The 26,739-nt window shown below is 35.8% G+C and overlaps 1 protein-coding gene across 5 annotated transcripts in view; it reads left to right on the forward strand.

Annotated features, from left to right (window-relative positions):
• The window catches only part of LOC110379649 (neurogenic locus Notch protein), a 135,345-nt gene that overhangs the window by 86,389 nt on the left and 22,217 nt on the right, over positions 1-26,739 (forward strand). For all 5 annotated transcript variants that reach the window (XM_064034909.1, XM_064034906.1, XM_064034910.1 and 2 more), the window contains exons 4-8: positions 1,733-2,077; positions 8,253-8,415; positions 17,120-17,313; positions 17,740-17,895; positions 18,259-18,441. In XM_064034909.1, the coding sequence (XP_063890979.1) occupies positions 1,733-2,077; positions 8,253-8,415; positions 17,120-17,313; positions 17,740-17,895; positions 18,259-18,441 (1,041 nt within the window). The remainder of the gene's footprint in view (positions 1-1,732; positions 2,078-8,252; positions 8,416-17,119; positions 17,314-17,739; positions 17,896-18,258; positions 18,442-26,739) is intronic.

Consider the following 26,739-nt stretch of genomic DNA (forward strand, 5'->3'; position numbering starts at 1 on the left):
AATGTGGTCACGACTCTCACGAACGTCATCAAAACGAGCGAGAACAACAAACAAAAAACATTAGAAAAAGTAAATGAATTAGAAATAATGAAACAGGTAGCATTGCATGCAAAGACCAATTACAGTCTACTGGAAGTGGCACTTGACGAAACCACCTCCGAGTCTAATCAAGAACAATTTTCAATTAAACGAATAAAACTTTTAATAGATTATATGGAAAATTACATATTACTGCGTTCGTATCACACGGGAGTCGGTGAAAGTTTATAGAAAGTCCGCAATTTGTCATTTCCTGAATAACTAGTGGCAAGTAATACTTTTTGAATATCAGTCTTGGAGCTATGTGAATGCGACCGAATGCCGTACAATTGTTTGTGCAACTAATGAATTAGATGGTTTACTGTTTTAGAGTCGGCTGCCGCTTTGATGATTGATAAATTTTTGGAAGAAATATGCGTATGGTTAATTAATTTGTTAGTGTAGAAAACGTTAGATTTTAACGTGATGTAGGTACAAGCAAAGTGTAAAGGCGAAAGGACCAATTAAGCTATTTCACATTTCTGTGCATGATGATAACAATGTGGGTTTTCTGAGTTATTGGCAGTCGTTAAAAATCCAGCACTGTTCAAACACTTAACAGATCAATTTACAGAAACAGCAATATCTATTTTATGACGTCGTAAAAGACCTACAAGAACAACCACAGCCAGATACCTATCAGGCGTTAAACATTTTGTTTCTAAACTTGCATTAGGATCGAAGAAGTGTCCATAACAGCAATTGAGCTCGTTCCACCAATCAAACCGAATTCTTTCGTTTAGGCGTCTATTAGTCAGCCTAACATTCTTATTACATGATGAATTTCAGAGGTCAGGTCGACACCATCGACAATTTTGGGTCTTGCTTTGTTATTGTTCTAATCAACCTATTAATAAAGGTCAACATTAGTAATATCAATGAATGAATCACAATTTCAAACATTGATATCATTGACATAATTTAGTTCAAATTATCAATGAAACATCGGCCTCTTTATAAGTGTGCCACGCTTTCTCCAAAAACGCCCATAGATACTATCAATTCATATGCAAATAAAATAATTAACTCCAAACTGTTCAATTGTAAAACGATGTCAAATCCAAAATTTCAATCGAAAGCTAAATTACTCGATTAACAATCGGCTTCGACTTATCGATATCGAATCGCAATCATCAGTTCGATTAATATCTGCTCATCGGCGCTTTTAAATGCAAATTGTTTTAGCGATTCACACACATCTGTCTCATTAATATTCCTGATTAGATAATTATGATTTTAGAAGCTGTCCTTAATGGTTTATGAAGGATTCGATTAGATGTTTATGTCTGTAGGTCCTATTCGATCATTCGTGTCGGTGTCTTATAGTCGAATGAAGCCGTGTCTCTCAATCTCAACCTTGATTATGAATGATTATGTTCGTGTTTTGCATAAGCCACTCAGATTATGACAGGTTTTATTTTGTTCATTGGCGCTTATGCTTGAGAGTATCATTAAACTTTTCTTTTGTTCTGGACTTCTACTTGTACTTTTGCTCAATATGTAAAGTCAAGAAAGCTCCTTGAAAGGTCCTTTAAATGATTGTCTTTTTTTAAGTATTAGTAGTTTAATGTAAGGCCAATGGCGATTATCAATGCTTTATTCCAATCTCATAAGCAATTTCTATTCTCTATCTAATCTCAAACCTCTTTCCCAGGTGACGAATGCTCTCACGAAGACCACTGCGCATCCCAACCCTGTCGAAACGGAGGACGTTGTGTAGCTGACAACACCACCACTGCTGGCTACTCTTGCGCCTGTCCCCCTGGCTTCACCGGCTCCAGATGTACCGAAGACGTCGTCGAATGTTCTAGTGGCTCCGGCCCTTGCCACCATGGAAGGTGCTTCAACACACACGGGTCGTACACTTGTGTGTGTGAGCCTGGGTACACAGGAAGGGATTGTGATGCGGAGTACGTTCCTTGTGAGCCGTCTCCGTGTCATCATGATGGGAGATGCACGCCTTTGGACCAGCTGAGATACGAGTGTGATTGTCCGCCTGGTAAGTGGAGTTTTTATTTTATACTTTTCACTGATCATGTGTATTTTTGTAGCCATCCATAAAAAGCTCATTATTAAAAAGAAATGCAATGGTTTCTTAATGTTAGTAGTTTTATGTCGACCTTTGATGGATTGACACACTAGATAGCCTCAAAGAAAGAGAAAAGTAAAGAAAGAGTACTTTTGGTAAGAATTATGGGGTTGCGTGAATAATATGGTCGGAAACACTGATAAGACTGCCCCTACATAAGACCAATACTACAATACTTTAGAAGCTTGTAAACTAAACTATAAAATCAGTTCACTAATTTATAGCAACCTAATACCAACACGTATTATCTGTAAACCAAACACACTATTTCACTCCATTCTAATGCAAATGGTAGCGAGACCAATAAGTTAACTAGCTAAACAGGGCGTGTTAGATATTTCACCATATCCTAACCCGTACATAACTGCTTACGATCCTAGTTGGGCAGTGTTATTCAATCAGCGAGATGTACAATGTAGTACTGGTTTGCCATAACAGGTGATACTGCGGGTTCCAGAACCTTCGCTGAAAGGGCGTGGTCATCCTTAGGTGGTACTTTATGGGTAATATCTTAAACAGTGTCGTGTAAATCATGAGTAATAACGATAGGCTACTATCTTGTGTTAATTCTGAGTAATGATTTAAATGAGAAAGTGTTGGTTTATGAGTAAAGATTTCCTGCGCAGACGGTCTATATTATTTTACACCTGCTTTTAATACTTGCGTACTAACATACAAAAGGTATTAACATAATTTTAGTCAAAGGATTCTTTATAACGCAAATAAAATATATTTTACGGTAGACATTGGTAGAGCTTAACCTAATAAACCTATTTCAAAATTTAATTCTCAGAACACGCATTAAAGCAAGATTTCTATTAGACACGATATTAAACCTGCGTGGACTAGACCAACTTTCCAAGGTCCAACAGACATAAATTTCTCATACCAATAAACTGCATAAGCAAATATAATTCACACTGTGTAATGTCATTGCTCTTGAAAGGATTCGAGAAAGTTCGAGATATTTACCGTCTTATCGTACCGAGTTTATGTGTTACCTTTAAGTATTATTTGTGTGTGAATAGTGGTAATTATGGATTCTTTATCTTGATTTCTACTGGATTCTGGGTTGATTGAGTTAGGAAAGTTGGTGATTTTATCAAAGGTGAAGATGAGATGGTATCAGTGAGTACTACTAAACTCACTGATACGATCTCATCTTCACCTTCTCCACCATTCAGTAGTGGATACTTTGACTTCTTGGGAATAAATGAGATGGCTTCAAACTAAAGTAACCCAAATTAAATAGTGGGTAATGCTACCGGCTCTCAGAACAGAGGTTTTAATTCAATTGTGGGAACATAATAGGCTTCTTAAATAGCCATAAAGGAATAATACTTGATTAATATGTACCGGTAGTCTATTAACTAAAGGTGAAGGATACGCTGCACCTTAAAACACGTATGGCGGAAAACCGCCACAAAATCAAAACGATGCTAAATTTAACACCATAGACGACAAAAAAAAAAACCAGTTCATCTAGATTCCTATACAAACTTAAAGTCCCACGAACATACGCACGGACCTATAAAACTTACATTCATAATCGTGTCTGCATTATTTACGTCACAGAGTACAAGTTGAGCTAAAGGCGACCGTGGCCCGAGGCGACCACGACTGGTACGAAAGCTACACAGAATTGGTATACTGCATAAATCTATAATGTTAATGTGCTATCTATGTTAATCTATGTTGTGAATGGCTTTGGTTTGGTCTTGTATGAGCTATATAAGTGAGTTGTGTATTTTTGTGACCTCGTTGAAACAATATACACTAATAATTGTATTGCCTGTGATTTTGCCCGAGGTATTTGCACACGGAATATAATTTGGAAATCTGTCTCGTTTAGTTCAGTTTCAAAGACATACAGGGACTAATAGCACGTTTTTTTATCTTATAACCGGAGGAAATTCAGGGTGCCAAGACTATTGGGGTCCATCACAGCTTTCAATTTTATTTTTATGTCCATAACTCAAATCGATTTGTAAGTTGTCATTACCTGGTCTAATGTGGCAATGTGCAGCTCAAAGATTCTGTGATGCATCAAAACATGATAAATGACTTAATTCAACCGTAGCTTAATCTGTAGAAAATATTGGTATTATAGAAATCCAAAACATTTGTCTGTGAAAGTATTTCTTAGGAAGAGCTTTTATTGATTCTACTAAGCTTTTTATCAATACCCAAGACTTTCGGTACGATGTCTGAAAACAGCAATTTCGAATTGATATAAGAAGAGGAAAGATATCATACAAAACTTAGTATAACCAACACCATTGCTTACGCCCGCCATTATTTTAATATCTCCGTGTAATTCTCTAAAAACCAACCGCACTGACGCAACGGTTACGTCACAATTTTTGTAGTTGCGCTCGCGCATCTAGATTCATTAGCTTCATTACGCCGTTGCAAAATGGTGGTGAGCAGTTGCAACACGTTGCTGAAATGTTCCATATTTTGAGACACCATATTAAGTTTCTGGGAAAGAAATTGCGTAATAGGGAAATGAAGATGAGTTTGATGAAGACTGAGAATTGAGAGCTTTTTGTTGCTGTTTTGTTACAGTAGAAGTACTGTTATTAAGTTCTGTTTTTGTTTTGTGTTGTGCAATAGTAGGTGAGATAAGTTACACGCTATGTGTGTTTTTCTTTTGAACGATGACGTATCTAGGTTTTTCTTTGCTGATATTTACAACATAGATTCTAGTAGTGTTGTGGAATAAAGCTCTTTGGAAGGGGCATTTTTTTTAAACATTGAATCAAATAGTGATTCTGTCATGATAAATTTAAAGACATCAATTAAACAATGTCATAAGTTTTACCAATGACAAGTCAGAGGCCATAAAATTAGACCAACCACACATCTGTATCACACAAAATAATTGACCAATGACTCAATACAATTCAATGAAAAGTACTTTCTCCCATACATTCCTTGCACTCAAGAGTAAGCAGCCATCGACCACTTACACTAAAGTGACGTCATACTTTGCCCAACTGTGGGAAAAGTAATACCGTTAATTAACACCTGCAGCTGTATTTGTTTATTGACTTAACATTTCTACAACACTTGATGATTGAAAAAGAAAGAAAGAGGTTCTTGCATCTGTTTTTACTTTAATAGCTGATTCTGTTTCTGCTTCAAAAATTGTAATGATACTTGTGTTAATTTTTTAGAGTCTAAATGTTTTTGTTGTTGATGAGTAATACTTTTCAACTGTAGCCATCCCTGTTGTTTTATGTTTATTTATTTCAAGTCTGGCTTCATATTTTCATTAAGTTTAATCTCAAGTACCGTATAACTCAACAAATGTACCTTAGTACCAAGTTTAGCTAGATTGTCAGGTTTTTACCGCATTCCCATTCAACTAACTATAATTTTAATACTGCTGCGCACGCTTCGCTGGCTCCTTTGATTACATGTTTAATATTACAATCTGCATTGTAATAAATACATTCATAATTACTATTGATTCTGTTTTCAATGACAGCGTTATTATTCATATCTGTCGCAGAAGCTTAGTTGTTTATATTATCTAGTGTATTATTAAAATCGTATGCATATTTTTCTGATGCAAAGTTATTATTATGACTTGCGTCTACTTAAGCTGTTTTAGTAATATGATCAAAAACCAATAAAAATTAAGATTCTTATCTATAAACATTTGATCACAATCATAAAAGTCAAATCACTTACATCTAACATATTTACAATTATAATACAAAGAATAACAATGTCCTTCAAAATTTAAAAAAATACACTTGCTTACACGTGCTTCCTATGACTAAATTTCAAAGGAATAATTTTAAGACTGCTTAAAAACCATCTATCACTCACCACAGAACTATCCACTATGTCACTTCATTTCCTACACTAGAAACGTATTATTAATAACCCTATTAGTTAATATTTGAATCATTAACACATGTTGAAACTATTCTAACATGTGTCTCTGAAATAATAGCTTCCGTACAAGAGCCGACTTATGGGAAGGCAGGGAGAGAATCTCTCACACTGTTATATTATGTTAATCTGATTGTCAATTTAGATTCTAAAAAGTTTACGTAAGACGAAACACCAATATTTGTAGCCAATGTTTGTGTGTGTATTCAATCATGGCGTACAAAGGCAAATAATGGAGAAAGAAGCGTTGCCAGAAGTAATGATGTTGAATTTGAAATATTTGAACAAATATTTGGTGTGATTGCCGATGGCAAATTTCTTGGGAAAGAAGTTGGAATGAGTGTGCTTGGTATAAGCCTTGGTATTGTGGATTAAAAATTTGAAGTAAGCTTCAGTATGGAAGTAAGTCAGAATATTAAAGATTCCAGTATCAACAGCAAAAGCTTCATCGCTGCAAAGACAATTTTTATTAACCAATCAAAGTCTTCTTCGACTCTTAAAAGGAAGCATAAATTTAAAATGTTAATTTTCTAATGGAACTTTAATTTAGATGCACCTTCTCTCACTTCTAATACAACGGTTTAATGTTAATATACAATAAAATTCAAGAATTTTCTATCAAAACACATAAAATTGTCGGCATGGTGATAAAATCTACTTTCGCGTATCAACCGAAACAGTTTTATAGAGTTCTTCGTTTTATTTTTCATCTTCCGTCTTAACTATTTCCAATCTTATTAAGCGCTAATTAGGATTAAATCATTTAATTATACCGAGATATACGAAATCTTCATTTTTATGATTGTGTTTATAGCTCTTTTATCTTATTAATATGTTGGGAATTGTCTTGACGTCATTTGGATATGGTAATAATTTTATTTATTTCTTTTTCTTTTTTGTTCTGTACTGTTTAAAATCAATTTTATTATTCAGTTGATATTTATCTCCTTCATCAAGCAAGGCCAAAATAATACGTAAATAACCGTTTTACTGTTCTATTTTTAAACGCCAACGTCTACTGCAAAAGCTATTCCAGTCGTAACTTAACAAAAATATTTATCCCCAACTTTCCGCACGTTAACTTCGAGTAAAAAAAAAAGGCGTCGAGAGATTTAAACGAGGCGCTTCTAACATAAACAGTAGCACATGTGGCATCGTGGGAACTGACCGCTTAATGAATATAATGAGATTCTATACTCGCTAATCGAATTGTAAACCATGGTGTGATTTCAACACTTCAGGATTGACCACTGATCTTGTACATACCTACTACAATAGTAATCGGATCTTTATCTATATCTGTTCCAACTTCAAATTGATTTCTATTGAAAGTCTCGTGAGATTTGTTAACCAGATATTCTTTTGTTTCATTAAAGCTTATTGTCTTGGTCTGATCATATTTTTTATTTTCCTCTACTTAGTGCTTAGCGTGTTGTTTTAAGACGCAAAAAAGTTAGCCATGGCTAATTTTAGCACTAAGAAATTCTAGTTTTATGCTTCAGTAGGTCTGAATTAAAAAGATTATCGTTTAGCTAAGTAATGATAGTCTTGATACCTAGTTTTTTTACAAGTCTGACATCAGAAATGGTTGTTATAGATTCTTTAACACTTAAACCATTGATGTAATAAATTACACGTGTTTTAAATCCATATGGTGCTATAACACTTCAGCTGAAAATAGAAAACAGATGTCCTGACACTTAGAATAAAGAGTCTATCAAATTTTTTAAGAGTGTAGATGACTAATTAATTTGGGAACCGCTTCTTTTCAGAACTCTCATGATGTTGATTCATAGTCTAAGAATTTTAGGATTGTTTTCAAATTGTTTATTTCAGTTACAGTTTACTGTTAAACAATTTTCGATAGTTTAATTGCATTAGGCTTGCATTCTCCTTCATACTTATGAAGGAGAATGCAAGCCTAATACTTATGAATACTATTAACTTTATTAGAATTGACTTTTATTTCCATTTTTGCTTTGTTAACTTTGTGTCTAAACTTGGTAGGTACATGACACAGAATAAAAATTTGAGCTTTTTATGGATGGCTGCAGTGGGCTCTCCTAAAACTAAATCCAATACCGAGCCTTTCTAATTGTTGACCTCTCTCATAAATGAAACAGATGCACAACCCAGTATATCAGATTTACCATTATCGAATTCTCTCATCTTTCCCCAGGTTATCGCGGGCAAAACTGCGAGATCGACATCGACGACTGTCCCGGCCACTTGTGTCAGAATGGCGCGACCTGCGTCGACGGTCTCAACTCCTACACTTGCGAGTGCCCGCCCACTTTCACCGGGACACTGTGCGAGACTGATGTCGATGAGTGCGCTCTCAGGTAAGGCTGCCTTAGCTGCTTTGGGTTTATGATGTCCTGGTACTTTAAGATCAGATTTTGTTAAGTTTTGTTGATTGTGATCGTCTTAAGATTAGTGGCAAGGATGACCTCCTTAACTTTATGATGGTCAAGTACTTTTAGAGTTGTCTGATTTAGTTACAATTGATCCTTAAAGTTAGTGGTTATGTAAATGATAACTTGCTAAATAACGTCTACGGAAAACAACAGGTTATATACAGTTGTAATAAATAGAACGGCGTAACATGAAACGAACACTTTATATAAGTTGAACTTTAGAAACGCTGTTGTATTGTTTATTGAAAGTTAACAAGACAATTGTAAAGTTATTTTCTAACCTCGTAGTTCGAGCCATTCTTTGATCATTCAAGTCGTAAAGGACAGTCAAGTTAACTGACAATATTGACAATCAAACTGAATGACAAGAGAATAGCTTGTTGATGAATGATAGTGAGTACGTGGAGACGAAATAATAGCGTTTATTACATTGCAGAAACCTTTCACGTCCGTATCACCATTTGCTAGTGCTATATTGTTTTAATCATCACTAAAATTATGGTATTTAGTTGCTCTTCAATTATCATTTTCTGATAAATGAGTCATTAACATACCCTCTGTGACATTATTTCTCATAGTTAAAAACCAGTCGACTAATTACAAAATTAATGAACAAATCGGCATTAAAGATCTTATCGTTAATCTAGATAAATGAAGATATCCGCCAATCAAGACGGTTAAGATCTTCGCGCGAATCAACAAAGCAAGAACCGTTGCTTTGAAAAAGCTCTTCAGCAAATACTGTCAATTATTTTAAATTAATTGCAGTTTTTATAAAGTCTTCGTCACTATCGGGTTTTCAAAAGTTGGTAATAACCGAGACCCTAGAGTATGAGCCAGCCAATAGTTTGAGAAAATTAAACTTTCATACGCAAACAATTTTATGTACACAGTTACATCTCGCCAATTTGTTGGCTCGTGTATCCTTCTTGGACTTTGAAGCACTGCCTATAATTGACAATGAAATATTACGGCTGCGCCAGCGCATGTCATAGAAATATCGACTTTATTGTCCCGATGAAAGGAGCGCGGTATGCTCGGATTGGAAAATATGTGTTGCGAGATATTATTCGCTTGTCAAGGAATCGGCGCGGCCCAATTAAGCCTGCGTCCCGGCAAAACGAAGTCTGGAACGGATCGGATGATTGCACAGCCTAAAAAATTGAATTAACCAAAGATTACTCTTTATTGCGGACGCACAAGGCCGAAATTTGGGAGCAGGACAATTTTAAAAACAACAGCGCGTCCTGAGCTTCGTAATTCAATATCAGACGCCATCTTGGATGACGATGCGCATGCGACTATGTCCACATTATGTATTTTTTGCGTAACTCGTTAAAAAACCGACAAGTTAATGAAACGAATTACTGCCAAATGTTATTATAAACGGGCTAATGATATCTACATCTGTATTGAGATATTTTTTGTATGATACAATATCATCGTGGCTGTGTGTCGATGTATTGGGCGTTAATTACAAAATAACTCGTCAAGAAGTCAACGGCCCCGCGTCTCAAGCGACGACAGAATAGCGGAACACGCTTCATTCTTCCTGTTTACTTTTGTTATGTTTGTACTTTTGATTTTTTCCTAATGTTTTCTTAAGTAATTCTTCTAATTTTCTTCCAAAAACGTTTGTTGAATGTTAATTTGTTATTCTAGCTATTATTTTGTCTTTAGCTTGTCGTTGTTATGCAATATTTACCTCTAGTTCTTTAACCTTGACATTTTCTGCGTGTTTTGAACTTTCAACCATTTCGACTTCTAGCTATATTTCTTTCGAACTGATCTCGTTTAGACAGGTAGCTATTTTCCCCGCTTTGTGCTAGCAACTTAGGCTAGGATCAACGTCCTTAGTCGCCATGTGCGATGCGCCGTTCCTTCATTAATTGTTAGCTAATGATTGGCTACAAAAAACACCAAGATGTTCCTACGTTCGCACGGTAATAGTATAGCGATGTATTCATAATACTTTGGCGTCTGTAAACGCAAATGACTTCATTTTTTCCAGTAATTGACTTCTTGATGGTTTAAGTTCTCATATTTTTCTATTGCTTAGTAGATAGTTTGTTTATTTTGTTAAGTAATGACTTATTTCATTTTTAAGACTTTTGGTTTATTAAATAAAAGCGTGCAGTCTTTAATATGGTAATCGTTATTAACAGTCACAGTTTTTTCTTCAACGGATTATAAGAAAATTGATATCCATTGGGCTTCTGTATCATCTGAAGCAAACTTTTTATACGGATCAAAATACACATCCTCCAAGATTTTTAGCAAAGATTATGCGGCTTCTGTATGTCCGGAATTAAAGGCTTCATAATTAGCACAAAAACCTTTTCTTCGGTACCTCCAGTTTTAAGGTTTACTGTGTCTTTCGCACGGGAATTAATTTTACTGTAATCATTTTTGTTCACAGTTAAATGTCGCTATAATCAATGGTTGGCATCCAAAACATTCACTTTATCGTTCATAATCGTGAATATTTTAAAGATTAACTGTACTGTGATATTATCAATCTCATTTATACTTCCATACTAGTGTTATAGAGAGGATTTGAGTTTGTTTGTTGGGACCCAAAACGCTCCGGCAGTACTGAACCGATTTGAGGAAAATTCTTAGTCTGTGAGGCAGCTACACTATCCCCTAGTGACATAGTCTTTATTTTATAAATAAATAAGAATATAGTTTCTATGGGACGCGGGTGAAACAGCGGATAACAGCTAGTATGTCGTAAATGTAACATTCCGATATTATGGCGCCTCAAAAGCTTGTAAATTAAGATTGATGAATGACGGGACGATGAAAGATGAGACGAATCTTTTTTCTTTTTATCTTCAACAATAGACGAGAGAAGGCGACTAGATGCTGCACGTAAATGGAGATGTATCAATATGTATTATTCAATACTCTTTTATTACTGTTTAAAAATTAAAACTAATCAGAGTTAACTTGACCCTAAAGTTTCTAATCCGGCCACCAAGAGGGACTCCCAATGGCGTTCCATAAAACAAAGTGGAAATCATTACCGAAAAATTCAAAAAAATATGACCGCTTCAAAACATCTCCTTTTTTGGTCCCTCTGATATATTGCTTACGTCATAAAAGTAATACGATTATAAAAATGAATATTATTACCCATTTCTTTTGAATTAATCGTCTCTATACAAACTATTAATATTTCGACCATCTATGGATATGTTAGACCTCCCGCTGCAAAGGCCTCTTTCGAAACCAAACAACCTATAATCCCGTTCTGATCTGCATTCCTATAACTCTTATCACAACCCAATAAAGTTCAAATTCGATTACGAAATCCCTTCTCAATTGAAAGGATAACTTTGTATGGACACACTTTAGCGTAGTGTTGTTGCTTATGTTTTGTTTTACTTGTAGCATGTACGGCAGGGTGGGCTTTGATTATCTAATTTTGGACTTTATTCCTTTGTTGTTTAGCTTTAGATTTGCTTGTGAGTTTGTTCCATGGGATAGTGTCACAGTATCCGAGTCGCTGGCTCATGAAACGCGTCAGATAAATGCGTGCCCAATATCAAGTTACGTCTTGGTGCCTTAAGGCTTTTTTTTTTCATTTGGTTTTGAAGCTCTGTGAGGTGGAAGTCGATACAGTTTTTATAATAAAGTTTTATGCTAGATCGGGTCGCGCTTTAGGTGTTGTGTTTGAGGTCATAAAAGGAACGTTTTATTTATAGTGCAATGCATTAAAGTTCTTCATTGTATGGCATATCTTCAAATCTAGCAATGTTTGGAATTTCCAGAATTCCATAGCTTGGATGTGTGCCCGGTTGATGGCAAGGCAAATTAAGTTAGCTGTAAGGAAATATATGCGTGTGCATTTCTAGGTTTCATATCCTCAAATAAATCAATTTTGATTGAAATTGGATTTTTAGACTGCACAACATCAAATCGTGATTTTTTAAAGAGAAATGTTTTCCTTCACAAAGAGCCACATAAAGTTCTAAACTAAACAACAGCCTTATGAACTATAACATTTCATCCACCATCTCCTTTCATCCCCCGAGGGCTATAATCTAACGTCAGTCAAGACTCTCCGCTAACGCCGGAAGATAGCAACGGTACAGGTGGCATTGCTATCGAGTTACATTACGCTTAGTTTGTTTCTTTACATTTGCATCTTGTGTTTCTTCTTAGAAGTTGTTGGTCCCAGCTAAAGTTGCGTCAGCAAATTCATGAAAATCTTCAATATTTGTTATTATTTCATCTGTATCATTATGCTAACTTAATATTATAAATGCGAGAATAACTCTGCATTTCTGTCCGGCTGTAACATCAAAACTTCTAATCCCATTAAATGTTTGGTACAAAGATAGTTTACTATACCTTTGCGAGGAACAGCTAATTCTAATAGTCATGTCCTATTTTCTCTTAGTATTTAACTACTATCTACTTCATCGGTAATGTTTAAATAAGCTGCGTTATGACCAGACTCTCTAATTTCACGTCTCATAAAGTTTTTGATTACTAAATCTAAGTGACTATCAATATTCTAACTGTAATTGTTCACTGGACATTTCTGTTAATTGAGGAAATATTTTCTTGTTATTGAATATATACTTACCTATCAATTCATTTTAACGATCCAGCTGTTTCCGTATGGCTATTGGCTTTAAGAAAGTCACAATTAAAATGCCTATCCCCTATTGGGTAAAAATGTTGATAGTAAGTACAACCAGAATTTTAAGCTTCGCCATGTTTATTCATGATGTGTTCCCAAGCCGTTCAATTATTCCTAAGTGTGAGTTTTAATTAATGAAATGAGGAAAGTTTAATTATAACAAACGATAATGTTTGTTGATGTAAGAATGTTGGTAAAAGAAAACAGAATTGGTCATAAGCAAGGGACATTTTATGAGACAGCCGTTAAACAATAAACAACCGTATCGAAGGACCAATAACATTAAAAGCAACAATATCAAAACCATCTCACGTAACAGCCAAAGCTATAAAATACAAAATATATGGACAATTAAAATCACACCCACAAACGAAGGACTAACCACTTAAACCTAAAAAATCTTCACCTCTTCTAACCCTAAAACAGTTACAGAATTCTCAAAGAAATTACTCACTCTTAGATTTACAACGTGTCGGCGTAGTCACTAAGCAACCGTCTTGTTAGGCGCACAATTTTATTTTTTACCCCGATTCCAGGGGAATTGGCTGGCTAGGAAATTGTCGCATAAGTACGCACCATTATAACTGTCCGGTTGGGGCTGTAGGCAAAAGAATGCGACAGCTGTCTCGTCTTGCAAAGGTCGTAAAAGTCAGATGATGTGTAGCCTTTCGTCCTTTATGGTTTTGTGTAGCAAGCATCTTATTATTTTGTTAAGTTCCTAACTTGTTTTTACCTTTGTTGATAAGTTTATGATTTGAGTTGGTATTCTGAAAAAACTATGTGATTCATACTGACAGCATCCTTGTTTAATAAAATAGAATGCTAAGAAATAAAAACTATTTTATTTTTATTTTATTTAAGAACTAGAAAAAAAGCCTCTCACACTAACAATTTCTTAACATTCTAGGGACGTTACGATAATTTGTAATTGTCTGGCTACCAGATCGCCGATAGGATATTCAATTTGAGCATCATCGATTGGCTATTAATCATTTGCTAATCGATTATTTTATATGGCGAGGAGTAATCTGCTCGGAGACGCGTACACTCGCTTACAGATGCTGTAAGATAAAGGCTATTAAGGTTATTCAAAACTGGTCTGCAGAGCTTTTATTTAATAAAGCCTTGCTTTATAGCTTGACGGTTAATTCTATAACAGCTTCTCAACTTTAGATTGCACTTTTGTAATCATTCATTTGATTCTATTCTACTTCTTCTAAAAGTTAAAAGTCATTCGCATCTCTAGATGTGATTTTATCATTTACTTTGCCAATTTCTCCTTTGGCTTTCAAAATGATATTCCGTCCATATCTCTCATTTCCTCAAACCACTAACGAGTCTCTCGCAACCCGTTATTTAGTCAAACTTCATCACTTTTTTTACGTACTCAATATCCTTACTGTACCTTCCTCAGCAATCAGTGTAGTACGTATAAAAAGTTTTATAACCGAATTTTTTGAACACGATACTTTTATGAGGAAATTGCTTCGGCACAATTTGCGTTGAACACGCAGCGGCGTAGATCGTTAAGCGCGTCTGCGCTTGCGCATCGCGGTGCTACCGGGTACGTGAAGCCGCTGCCTTAAGAAGGGAGAAAGGGCGGGTGGATAAACGATCATCGTGAAGGGAGTAATTACAATCAAGTGTTTGTAGGTGGTCGAACAATTATTTATATTGTATTCTTACTGTCAGATTTTTTCCCATCTTTTTATTCGTTCCCAATTAATTAAAAAGAAATAAAGCCGCACTTAAAGAATTCCGGCATGATTGACTTCATATTCTCAGATGGCAGTTAAAAATATAAAATTATAAGTCAGATTGGAACCAGGAAGTAGACGATAACTGTCCGTTGTGTGTTATGAGTTTCCCGTGTTAACAACATAATCAGGTTTATCAGTAGCATCATAGAAACTAAATCAAAGCCAGTTACATCTAGAGATCGAATCTTCGATCCTGATCTGGCGTCAGCGCACCCAGTGGGTCCCGTAAAGCGAAGTGATTAATGATGATGACCCCTGCAATCATCTCGGTTCACTTCCGTGCAGAGCGTGATGAATGGACCCTCATCCCGGTCTAATAGATAGATAAGTGATGATAGTTATATTGCCAGGTAAACTGAAGTAAAACATTTTGCTACTTCATTTTGTGGGTTTGCGGCTTTGCGTGCTCATATAGATACAATCTCCTGTGGTACAGATTTTGGGAAGTATATTAATTATCAGTCAGAACTAGAAACGCCGATATAAGAAGTACAGTTATTAGTGTATCTAAAATCTTCAATACCCACCGTTACTGTTTCCAACAGTGAGATACCAGCTTTAAGACTCTGCTGTCTAAATCAGCTTTAAAATTAACAAAGTCAAGGTAATCAAAGCAGACACAGAAAGCATGTTCTTAATCAATAACGAACAAGCAAAACTCCAAAACTACTGTTACTCACAAAATGAATTACAACAGACCAACCAAAATAATAATTTATTAATATCATAAGCTACAATTTCCGTCACCTGGTATGCAATTTACAACACATTTCACAGTGCTGTCAGAATTGGTTAAAAATTATGAATTTATTGACACTCCCACTGGATTTACGATGGTAAGCCTAAGAAATATTAAATTGTGTCTGGGTGTGACCGTAGTATAATTCATTCATGTAGCTTTATCTATATAAATCTGTCTCACCTTACCTTAATCCGGTAGATCTATTGGAATTATCTATTAGCTTCATGATTATCACTTTTGAATGCTTTCGTGTTCAGTGTCTTCTAGTTTTCCCCTTTCATTTGTTTTAAACAGCTTTTGTTATTTGCTATCAAACCTTTTTCCTTCTACTTCAACAAGTTCTTAACTTATCAATCTGACACAAGCAAAGCGCGACCCTTTAACTATATATTAAACTAAAGGTTTGGCAATATTGTTTGCAATTTGATCTGATACGCGCAGGCGCTCGTGCCGCGCCCGTTCTCGATCCTTGCCGATCGTACCCGATTGTGCCCGAGTGGCCGCATAAATCTTTCGTAATACGGACTTTAGTGATTTACATTGCGCCTTTAACCTTTATTGTGGAAATATTTAAATGTAATTACTATGATTATTCATTGATATTTTTGTAACGGTGCTTTGTACAAAGCCTAAGCTTTTAGCACCCAGCAATAGTTACAAGGTAAATGAAATGAAGATTGGATATTGAACATTTTTATTCGTCATCTAAGCAAAACACAACAAACTTGCCTTTGTACTGCTATTTCAGAAGTATCGAATTAAAAACCCAATAAATTCTGGAATCAAATTAAACCGTTTACATTATTCAACATTAACAACTTTCAAAAAAGTTTTATGTAGATTTCTTTTCCAAAAATGTCTCCCCACTTAATTTCAATTTAACTCTAAAATTACACATTAAATCTACAATGTCCCATTAAATAAAAAGATATGCTAAACGGTGATCAGAGACAACTTTAAAATCTGCACCAAATTCCTGCCAAAAATTACGACGAAGGTTTTAACCGAAATATTCAAACCTCTTTAATAAGCACCATTAAATGGTTTTTAAAACTAAAACTGGTGAAAAACATGGCGGCTACTTTTTGTTAATTTCCCTCGAAAATTATTGCTCTTTTATGTGCATTCTTTTTACTTGAATTTTCAGACTGTGTTGTGTGTGCCATTATTTTATTATAATTATTAACGGTTACAGAAAATGTATGTTTAATTATTTTGTTACTAAATTATGCTGATTCCATAATTTACTAATAAAATAATTAAACATACATTTTCTTTGCAGAAATCCATGACACACAACGCTACATATTTTCTGTAATTTTTTAGAACGCCAATTTTTTAATTCAGCTTAAATGTAATTTATGTACAAGTTTTTATTTTTTTCTTATGTATTCCATACCTAATAGATCTTATATTTGACATTTCTAAGTTTAGATTACGCGAATAACTCAACCATTTTTCTTTTGTCACCAGGCCCCTAGTCTGCCAAAACGGAGCGACTTGCACGAACTCAGTCGGCGGTTTCTCCTGCATCTGCGTCAACGGCTGGACGGGTCCAGAATGTTCTGTCAACATCGACGACTGCGCGGGCGCGGCATGCTTCAACGGCGCCACCTGTATTGATAGGGTTGGAGCTTTCTACTGTAAATGTACTCCTGGGAAGACTGGTGAGTAAATTTTGATTATTGGCAAAGATTTTAAAACTTTTGTTCAAAATAACAATATTCAGTTTATAAATACTTAAAACCTTCTCATCAACCCATGACGTAAATAAGTTGTTGGTGTGCCTTGTAAATAAATAAATGACTTGAGATAATCGCGCACATTCATACATACAAACCCACAAGTCCTCCTTTTTTTAGTTTGTATAGGTATACATAGAACGTAGTTTTCAACGGCAGGGATTTTCACCTTGATAGATGTTTTTTTAATAATGCCTGATACTTTTAACAAAGATGATAGTAAGTGTTTATTCAATACTCTACCTACTTTAGTAATTAAACGCCTAAAAGTAAAAGCCATAAAAATAATCATTCGAATTCATAACCCTTTACGAAAAGTCGGCTTATAAACCCTCACTTTCTTCCTCCCAGGTCTACTCTGCCACTTAGACGACGCCTGCACATCCAACCCTTGCCATGCCGACGCTATCTGTGACACGAGCCCAATCAACGGCTCGTACACTTGCTCCTGCGCATCCGGATACAAGGGATTAGATTGCTCTGAGGATATCGATGAATGTGAACAGGGTAAGTGTTTGAAATCATAATTTTTATTTTATGATTTTTGTCGGTGAACGAAAGAACATGTTGCATTTTTAAGTAAGGGGCTGATAAAGACCCAGTAATTGTACTATTTAACTATATCGATAACCATTGGTTACTGGCCGCCCATTGGCCAAATCAGTGACTTGACAGCAGAACATGGTTAAGTTATCGGTAAACTAACATGGTACAACTGACTGTAAGATTGTCTTAAAGGGCTACAGGCCTCACTTAAGTTTTACGAAGGATCCTTTTTGTGTGGTTTCCATTCACAAAGGATATGTTTACTTTTTAGTATAGTTTAGTCTCCTAACTTCAGCATTGCCCTTAACCAATCCTCGTTTCCAGGTTCACCATGTGAACACGATGGCATCTGCGTAAACACTCCAGGGTCTTTCGCCTGCAACTGTTCCGTTGGGTTTACGGGACCCCGTTGTGAGACCAACGTGAATGAGTGCGAGAGTCACCCCTGTAGGAATGACGGCTCCTGTCTCGATGATCCTGGCACCTTCCGCTGCGTCTGTATGCCTGGTAAGTGGACCTATAATTACGGTATTTAGATAATCAAGATTTTATATTAACACTCGAAGGGCCGGGCTTCATGCTATACCTACTAAGACCGCGCACCGTCAATGCGAAATATTTTTTTTTTAATGTAGATTTAGCTTTACAATAGCTAATTAGGAAAACTCCTAAAATTGAAAAGAAACAAAGTCATAGTTTGTGAAATATTTAACAATGAAATTGCCTTGCCGCCAAATTGATTGCCTTGGTCTTTCTCGTGTTAAACGTGTGTTAAAATTTTGATTCAAGAAGGGATTATGTCTTGTCGGTTTTTGTGAAGAAAATTCCTCTTCTATCATAAGTATCAGTCTAAAATTAGGTCAGTTAATCCACCTAGATATGCATGAACTTTCACGACACTAAATATACAGCTACTTAAATACCTGAATAGGCCTTTAACGATGTAAAATGTTACAACCGTCGAGCAGTTATCACAACTACTAATACCTTCATTGGAACCAGTTTAACGTGAGTCATTGGGAATTGATTAATATTCAAAACAACTTATCTTAGTGAAACAAACACACAAATTGCCTTATCAAGCATCTCGACGACTATATTCACTAATCTGCATAGAAACTTGGACGTTTTCTGTACATTGTAATAAAGTACTTGTACCGTTAGGGCTTTGCAAATTATTACTTCTTTCATATCGACATGGACTATAAATTACGGTGTGTCGACATGGTTAAATAGTACCAACAATTCCATGATTAGTATCATTCACAGTTTTAACCTATCTTCAAGACTAAGAAAGTAAAGCACTGGTACTCAGCTACATCCATTTAGAATGGAAACCCACCCCAACATGGTTGGGAAAAAGGCTCGGAGGACGATGATAACCTATCTTCAAGACAAAATTGCATAAATCCAACAGCACCCAAACGGATTTGAAACTTTCCCATCATGATAGGTACTGGTAGGACAGTTCGCCTGAATTGGAACTATGATAAATTCAGACTAACTTATAGGGAGATTATCAGATTTCCAATACATATTTGCATACATTTATCTTAGTAGTAAGTAGTTAGGGCTCGATTTCTCTAGAGGCCGGTCTGAAGTCGCCTAGCTTACAATTTGCAAGCAGTTGACGGTAAGCTTGATGATTATCATTAATTCCTATTAGACAGAGACGGGTGATACTGGTGGGCTAGGGCTGTCGCTTTGTCTACCTTTTGTTGTTACATAAATATTTTTGGTTTAGACTTTGATGGTAGAGAAATTGGAAGATGACTAATACATTTTTGGTTTTATTTTGAAATTCTATTTGAAATTTAAGCTTATTTCGAAGTAGTAAAATTGGTAGTTAGATACTGAACTTTTTGGTTTCATTTTGAAATTCCTTAAGAATTTAAAGCTTATTTATAAGCCAATTTAATATGGAGAAGGATATTAATTTGTTACATTTAGTAATGTTGGTGGTATAATTTGGTATAACAAGGTCTTAGGTACCTAAAAGTACGAAATTGCCTTGCAGATAAATAAAAAACTAAAATTGCAAACGCATTCAATCGTATCCTTACTCCCTATAGTTACTTGAATCACAATTTCCACATTTCCAATCATAAAAGCAAACCAAACGACAGGACATAACAAACCACTATTCATCAACACTACTATTTGCATCCAGTCCATCTTTACCTACAATTACCGTGCATTAATTGGTCCTTGGCAGCCCTATTCCGGACCCAATTCCCATAGCGATGAGAGCGTCTGCTCACGCGCATTGTCTTGACGCGGAAACGATTGCTGGCAAACCTTGCTATCAGAGTCACAGTTAACGTAATACGGACACGGTGTACTGCACAACGCTATAATACGTAGTATTAGCTCCCTATGTTTTCATTCAGATGGCTAGGAAGTTGGGTTGCGGAGTGAGTAACTAAGTGTCAGGTTGGGAAAGAAATAAGTATTTATATAGTTCGCAGTATAATAATAAATGCTTTGGTATATTGTAACGGCTGGCTCTCGAAAACATATAATAATTACACATAAACTTACGAATGTAATTTAGAAAGCTGAAACTAGAATACCAATCTCCAGCAGAAATTGTGTAGACACATGAAGAGCAAGATTGTGAATAAACTTTATCCTTACAGTAAATAAGCCTATACAATGGTAGTCTGATTTAAAAGTATCTTCAGCTTCACTCATACCCCTTCTACCACGATTCATTACCCATTCACAAGCTACACCTCCATTGCAAAAGACAAAAGGAAATCGGAAACTTATTCAGCGATAAAGTCACATCTCGTCATTATTAATGGTATAAAATATTCAAATCTTTTGCCACAATCTGTTATTGCTTAAGTGTCAAAGGGTATCGTCGGCTCATCTTTTTTGGTGTCTCTTTAAGTTCTAATGACCTAAAAACCGTGTGAATTTGTTTGTGGATTAATAAGTTGGCTATTAGGGATTAGTTCATTAACTTGTTTTTGCTTATTTAGACCTTATTATTACTCTCCAACTTCTTTAGGCCGTGCTTTTAGGGCCCATATTGCATCTAGACTCTAAAATATATCACCTGGGTAACATATGGAATTCTAATAAAGAATTGAGTATTGAATACTCAGCTTATCAGAGGTAAGGTATTTTTTGGTCAGGTTTCTTGATCTGAAATACTACCTAAAACACCTCCACTCTATGTTGCCAAAGTTCTTATTACCAAACCTATGAATGAAAACTTGCAATACCATCTTCATTCACATGTTCTCATCCCACGGCGTACGCAGGGGGGGTTACGAGTATGTAAGTGAAGCTTCTGATCTTTAACCCTACACTTCCTGTAGAAGGTGTTGAACTGTTGGCTTTTAGCGAAGTTATATGACTATTATTTGCCTGCCACGTGGGCCTATTCTTAGAGGCTGTAACTACGGAAGTAAAAGTTATTGTAAAAAAAATAAAAAAAAAAAATAAAAATAAAAATAGTTTATTTCTTCAACAAGTTTTTACAATATTATTTAGTTGTCGGAACTACCCAGGAAGCATGTAGTAATGCTTGTATTGGGTCGTTCCGTTCCTTAGGAACAATGCTTATTGCTGAAGTACTTAACTAGGTATTAAACTATTTTATGAATTTACAAGTAAACAATAAAATAAAACTAGATACTGGTATGGCTCTGCGTGTGTTTGTGTGTATAAGTGTGTGTGCATGTGTGTGTATGTGTGCGTGTGTGTGTGTGTGTGTGTGAGCGAGTGTGTGTGTTTCTCTGTGTCAAACAATCTGTGTTAAAATGCCCTATTTCGAAGAAGATATCTCGAAGATATCTAGCCCTACGATGTAATATCTTGGGATCGGTAACTTGGCATGTACCACTAGAAATAATTAAAAGTGACTAAAGTTCGTATTTAAATAATAAATTTTCTATTTCGCTGTACCCAAGCGGCTCAAGTTCTTGGACAATTGTTTTTTTACATTTATAGAATAGTAGTTTGTGTATTGCGCATCTGTTGTGCAGCTTATTGTAAAGGTATGCAGAGTGAGCAAGAAATTGTCGCCTAGCAAAGAGAGTTCTACAGGAAGGGGTGGTAACCACTTTACATTTCCTCCTACCACTTTGATCATTATGTTCGTAGGGTAAGGTTTTATGTAATTTAAGTACTGAGTTGACGATGTATAGTTTTCTTAGTGACAATATTTTATGAATTTGATATAGTTCATCAGTAGGAAATCTAAATGGCTTAAAGAACATTGTTTTTATCAAGCATCTTTGGGCTCTTTCAGCTTCGAGGAATTTAGTTTTACTGGCACCACCCCAGATGGAAATACAGTAACACATGACTGATTGTGCCAAAGCTATATAGATGCTTTTTAGGAGGTCATGAGAGGTGACATATCTCAACTTTTTAAAGACCCATATGAGTTTACGTATCCTACCATTTATAGCTTCTATTTGAGGGTGCCAGGAAAGTCTGTAGTCCAGGATTACTCCAAGGTACTTACTGGATTTAACACGTCCAATCTCTTCGCAACCGCATTGCGTAGTATTAGCGAAATCACAGGTATGAATTCTCAGTTTTGAGTGTGAAGGAGGAAGTGTACGCTTATTTATAGAAAAGCAAATATAATTTGTCTTTGCTATATTTAGGGTAAGAAGGGCAGATCTAAGCCAGTGTGCAACCTTGCGCAGACCACGTTCGGCAGCCTCAAAGACGGAATTCCAAGATCCACCATTAAATACTATGGCAGTATCATCCGCATATGAAAATACTTTCCCTCTATCAATCTCCAGATTAGTCAGTTCGTTTAGGTATATGAGGAATAACGTGGGTCCTAGAACGCTTCCCTGGGGCACGCCGTATTCAATTTTAATGGCAGAACTAAAGTAATTATCCATTTTCACACTTTGGGTACGGTCTTTTAAATAATCTGTCAAAAGTTTTAGCGGCACGCCCTAATTCCTATAGACTCCATCTTATTTACAAGAGTGGGAACTGATACAGTGTCGAAGGCTTTTTTCAGGTCTAAGAAGACTGTAAGACACTTTTCTCCACGATCTAAGTACTGAGTCACCAAGGAGGTTAGTCCTGATATGGCGTCTTCTGTGGATTTTGCTTTTCTAAATCCAAATTGTGAGCTGGATAGAATTTTAAATTTTTCGAGGTAAGTAATTAGACGTGAGTTGATAAGCCTTTCGACAACTTTTGAGATAACTGACAAGACGGAAATAGGTCGATAATTATTTATATCTCCTTTATCGCCACCCTTGTAGACTGGTGTCACAATGGATTTTTTAAGCAATTTTGGAAATATACCTTTTTGGAAACAGAGGTTCGCAAGATGGCTGATGATGGGAGCGACGAGTGATTTTATCAATTTTATGAATTTAGTCTGAATACCATCCCAGCCGGGTGCACTGTCAGTTTTCAAGCATGATATAACTCTGTCAACTTCCCACGGGTCAGTCTCTAGAAGTACGAAAGAAGTAGGTTGTGAGTTTGGAGTAGATATTAGGCCACCAGGTGTATGCGAAGGCCCACTGCGGATGCCTTCCGCCAGGCACTTCCCGACACCGGCAAAATAACTATTAACATAGTTAACCGACTCTGTGGGTGAGCTTCTAGTATTGAGTAATTCAAAGCTACCTGTTTTAGATGTATTAAGATTTGATATTTGTTTGATTGATTTCCAGAGGGCTTTAGAGTTTTTAATATTGTTTTTTAGTAGTTCAGATTCATATTTACGTTTTAATTTTCTAATTAACTTATTGCAATAATTACGGTATCTAGTAAATGTTATCTTTAATATTTCATTAAGAGGATCGGACCTTAATTTTAGTTGCATTTTGTTTCTGTTCCTAATACATCGTAACAGACCACTGGTTATCCAAGGCTTAATAATACGTTGTTTACTAGAGATATTCTTTACTTCAACACTCTCATCCAAAGATGATTTAACTTTATTAGTTAAATGTTCGATTACAAAATTCGGGTCATCGCTTAGCAATAAGGTGGATAGATTTTTGTTTATTAACTTTTCAACAGCTGTTTCAAAGTTAATGAAGGTCTTAATAGTTGGAGAACGGTATTTTGTTTTTACTTTAGATAGACTCATGAAGACCGATGCGTGATCTGTTATAGTAGTATTTAAAACTGCGATACTGGCGGAGAGTTTAGTTGTATCAATTTTTAAAATGTAATGATCAAGGCAGGTATTTTCTCGCGTGGGAATTATATGTCCTGGTAGAAGTCCATGTGAGGACAGCATGTTAAGGTAAGATGCCCGATTGCTGGAATGGTAAGATGATTCATTGTCTTTTATAATTAGGTTTATATTTATATCACCAGATATTATGATATTCTGGTTCCGTTTAATCGTGTCTAAAAGAGTATCAAGTGAGGCAATAAAATTAGATGCATTCTGAAGTGAGGGTGACCGGTATATTCCCAGTATTGTACACCCACACATGTTTAGCTGTATACATGAAGCGTTAGCCAAGTTATGTTCCTTAAAAAGTGGGTTTAGCTTAGATTTGGCGTATATGACTACTCCATCATTTTGATTACTGTTGTATGTGGTAGCAAAATGAGTATAATTTGTTAACAAAGGGACGGGCTTGTTTTTGTTTAAACGACATTCGGTAAGAATTATGACATCAATATCGGTACCATAATCCGAGAGTGTGGCTTCAAAGTTATCGAAGTTGCAGTAAATACTTCTTATGTTTTGTTGAATTAAAGTAAGATCATTTTTGTTATGGTTAATATGTTTATTTAAATTTGCTATATCGCAAGTAAACACATTTGCAACTGCGATGCCGTCTATTTCATTTGAGTTTCTGAGGTTATCTGTCATTTATTGTAATGGATTCAGGCTGAATTTCCTTTTGTAGTGGAGTGATTATATGTAATAGAAGTAAAAATGAGCACATAAAATAAGAAGTAGTGTTAATTGTATTTAGGTCGAATGTTATTGTATGAATAGTGTTAAAGGTGTAAGTTGTGTGAACGCGTGTGTGATAGTACGGGCGAGTGGTTTTAAGTGTACTGAAAAGTGTAGTGGTTGGTTTTGTGGTAATTTTGTAGGACTTGTGTGACAATACGTAAGTCAGGAATACCAGATTTAACATACAGAGAATATAAACACTAAAATAACAACAGTCTACAAACAAAACTAGTCATATGGTGTTGAAAAGCTGCTTGATTTGGGCTTCATTAACGATCGTTATAATGGGGGAATTTTCGTCCTTTCTAACGTAAACATTGCCATAGGCCGTCCAGCAAAAGGTGAAACTAGTAGATTTTATAAGATCCCGCGCAAGAAAGTATAACCGTGAGGCCTTGGGTGTCAATTGTTCAGAGACAAAGACAGCGGTCTCTTCGTTAACAACGAATCCCAAGTGTTTTGCGCGTAGTTTTGATTTGTTTTTTATGTTAAAGGCCTTACATTTTTGCAATATATCAGACTTTTGCATGGTTGAAGTTAGTTCCACAACGATAGGTGTATTTGAAACATTCATCTTTTGTGTACGCACCCTGTATATGTCCTTAATGTCCGAGTCCGTCACAATAGAACCAATGGTAGTGGATAAGTTCATTGCATATTTAATGAGGTCATCTTTCGTCTCCTTTTCTTTCTTTGGCACATTTTTAATTTCAATGCTGGTCTTTCTGTAATTTTTCTGTATGTTTTCAATTTTATCTTCAAGTGTGAAAATATATTTCGCATCTTCTTTTTTCTGTAGCTCTAAATTTTCTATTTTCTTTCTTAGTTCTACGTTTTCTTTTTGCAAGTACTCTATAGATGTCTCAATCTTGGCATTGGTTTCTTCAATCTTCTTTAACATGGGGTTTATTTTAATAAATTCCTGTCGCTGGGCAGCAAGCAAGGAGGAAAACATGCTTCGCATCTCTTCCTTAAATGAGTGAAAATCATTCAGACTAGAAGAAGGAGAAGACAACTCTGGGTCTGTAGGGCTATCTTGTTCTTTCCTCTTTTTAGCACGACTGGAGACGAAATTTGGTGGGGTAATGTTTGGTTCACCTATCAATTGGTTCATCAAATTTGATTCAGACAGGGACTTGTTCATATTTGCAGTGACCAGACGAGCAGCAGGTATAACTAAGGTACGGTCACTATAGTGCAGTCGTAAACAAGTCGCGGTGGCGGCAGAGTGAATGTTGTCAAACAGTCTATAAAATTAGTACCGGATTTTTTTGGGGTGGCGCCACTAGTCACGGTGACGATGCCTCAAGTCCGAACTACGATGTCGCTGGAACGCTTGCGCTTTGTGACTTCGCGGTAGGTTGGTAGTACTGAGTTAGTTGCGTCCGCGCAGCACTTTCACCGTTATGTGGTCCGCACAACCGTGAGTATCCCTTGCACTCGCGACTCAGTCACTATGATACGGCACTTTTAGAGTTTATTTTGTTAAATATATTTTTGAAGAACTTCACTTCGTAGAGGTCCGCAAACATTTACTCGATAACTTTTTCATAATAGGTCCATATTCACGTGCCGAGTTTCGCGTTTTAACCACTATTAATATTTTTACGAACATAAATTATAGAAGTACGAGTTCTCTGGTCGAAGCGCGTTCCAAGGATGATGATAGGGTATTGTAGATAGGGATAAAATGAAGCTAGGGCTTTTAAAACCTGCGCTAACAAATGAGACTTTAAATGAGGTCTGCGTTTGCACCCTACCTCCTTGCACCCTCATAGTTTCTCTCATAAAATTCTGTAAATAATGTTAGTGCCTTTTTTGCTTACCATTATAGGTAAGTCTGTTCATTAATAGGAAGAGTTAATGACGTATAACGTCCA

This window comes from Helicoverpa armigera, chromosome 5 (genome assembly GCF_030705265.1).
Source record: "Helicoverpa armigera isolate CAAS_96S chromosome 5, ASM3070526v1, whole genome shotgun sequence".
Lineage (NCBI taxonomy): Eukaryota > Metazoa > Arthropoda > Insecta > Lepidoptera > Noctuidae > Helicoverpa > Helicoverpa armigera.